General features: G+C 52.4%; 1 protein-coding gene across 1 annotated transcript in view; it reads right to left on the reverse strand.

Moving 5' to 3' along the window:
• Positions 1–199: 199 nt before the first annotated feature.
• The window catches only part of FAM228A (family with sequence similarity 228 member A), an 18,022-nt gene continuing 16,216 nt past the window's right edge, over positions 200–2,005 (reverse strand). The window contains exon 6 of the mRNA XM_023528540.1: positions 200–1,206. Coding sequence (XP_023384308.1) covers positions 1,200–1,206 — 7 coding nt within the window. The 3' untranslated portion in view covers positions 200–1,199. The remainder of the gene's footprint in view (positions 1,207–2,005) is intronic.

Genomic DNA, 2,005 nt, shown 5'->3' on the forward strand with positions numbered 1-2,005 from the left:
TGAAGGAAAAGACACCGCTCAATATCTGAAACAAACAAAAAAAAAAACTGAATATATTGCTTAATTAAGGAAAAGTCTGGCTGGTCAGGCATAGCCTTGCTGAGCAAAGCAAACTGTTGATGTCCAGCGAGTCTGCCTCTGGCTGACCCTCAAAGCAATGGGCTGTTACGGGTGGGTCAGGCAGATTTTAAACCAGTTTCTGTGACACTTATGACCAGAGCTACAGAGTGATCCTTTTCCGAGGACTGTGGGGACTTTAATTCCCACTGGGATGAACTGTGGCTACGGCCATTTCTCCATGTTTAGATACGTCAGAGATCTTTTCAGATGTAGGACAAGAGCCTGCAGGATGTGAGCCGGGCCACTTCGGCACCAGTAGGAGGATGTTTAACATCAGCCCTCACAGCAGCTCCAGGCACCGCTCTGACCCCAGAACGCAGATCTGCCCCTTATGTCAAGTCCTCTCCTGATTGAATGAAACGCAGGCCTGGTTTTCTGAAGGACGTGGTGGGGAAGGTGCGCCCTTGGACTACTTGCGTCTCCAGGGAAGGACTGAGCAGATGTGGGGAATGCCCAGGAAGCCCCCCAGTTTCTTCAGGATCAGGATACCACGGCAGGTGAGCAGGATAACTCTACCCTCTGAAAGGGGACCCCAATCCTGAGCAGTGTGACTAGCATTACAAAGTCTGAGTGGGTGTGTGGAGAGTGTGCCCTGGGGACTTTGCCATGTGCTTTGGCACCAGCGAGACTGGACTTGGAATAGCACACTGCCGCTTTCAAGCCATGCAACTGACCTCGAGCAAGCCACTGAAGCTCTCTGAGCTCCATGTGTTAGGTAATTCTAGCCTGCTGCGAAAACTTGGACCTGAACACAAAAACACCTCCTGCAGTTCCTAATTCACGGCAGGAGCTTGATAAATACTAACTTATTATTAGGATATTTCTTGCAATATCTTTCCACTTCTGCAGAGAGAGAACATGCTGGCAGTATTTTAACGTTGTATAGATGCTGCAAACTACAAAGAGGCCTCCTTATAGCTGGCACTGTTCCTGGTTACCTTCCCTGACCCCCAGATGCAGGGAGATCAGGTGCTGAGCCAGGACCTCTGCTGTCATCACTCTTCGTTCCACAGGCTGAGACCCCCATCTGCGCCGGCCTTCCCCAGCTGCCCAGGATCGGGGTCGGTACTGTCTGGTTCCTAGAGCCTATTGACAGAAGAGAATCGCTGAGTGTAGGGTCGGGAAGAGGGGCTTACAGGAGCAGGGAGGAACCCCCCGGTGGGTCCCACCTGCCACTTGGCCCTTTTGTGGGAGCTGAGACATTCCACACAGCTCCCCAAGCAGCCCTCTCCCTCACTCTGTCTGGTTTCTGCAACTGTCAGACAAGGCTCTCCACGCCTTTGGACTCCACACAGCACTAACCTTTTCATGGTTTGGCAGAAATGACTAGCTGTCCACAGAATGCTTGCTCTCCCTGCCACTGTGCTCGGACCAGCCAGGGACAACTTCTCCCGGCACCCCCACCCCCTGCAATTAGGGACAGCCATGTGCCTGGGCCCCTGCCAGCGGAATATGTGGGACGTGGCCACACTCCCGGGCAGAACTCCTCCATGGTCTCTTCCCTTTTCAGGATGACAGGGATGAGTTCCTCGGGGCCTTATCAGAAGCCAGGTGCTGAAGATGACAAAAGTTCCATCAGCCAGGGTTCTGGAAGTCTGCATGGAAGAAGACCTCCTGGGGACCTGCTAACCCACCCAGTTCTGGGACATGAGCAAAAAACAAACTTCCGTTGTGTGTAAACCACTTCCACTTTGGGGATTTCTTGGTAGCAGCACATAGGCCGCCCAAAGGGCAGAGCTGGCTGCAGTCACATTCAGAGCTGACGGGGGCTCCCTGCACTCAGATAGTTATACTCAGAAGAAAGTGGCAACTTCCATATAAGGAGACACTGGGGAGAACAATAAGGTTGGATGGGAGTTGTTTTTCAAGCTGGAGGGAAGAAACT

The sequence above is a fragment of the Pteropus vampyrus genome, unplaced genomic scaffold, assembly GCF_000151845.1.
Source record: "Pteropus vampyrus isolate Shadow unplaced genomic scaffold, Pvam_2.0 Scaffold28, whole genome shotgun sequence".
Lineage (NCBI taxonomy): Eukaryota > Metazoa > Chordata > Mammalia > Chiroptera > Pteropodidae > Pteropus > Pteropus vampyrus.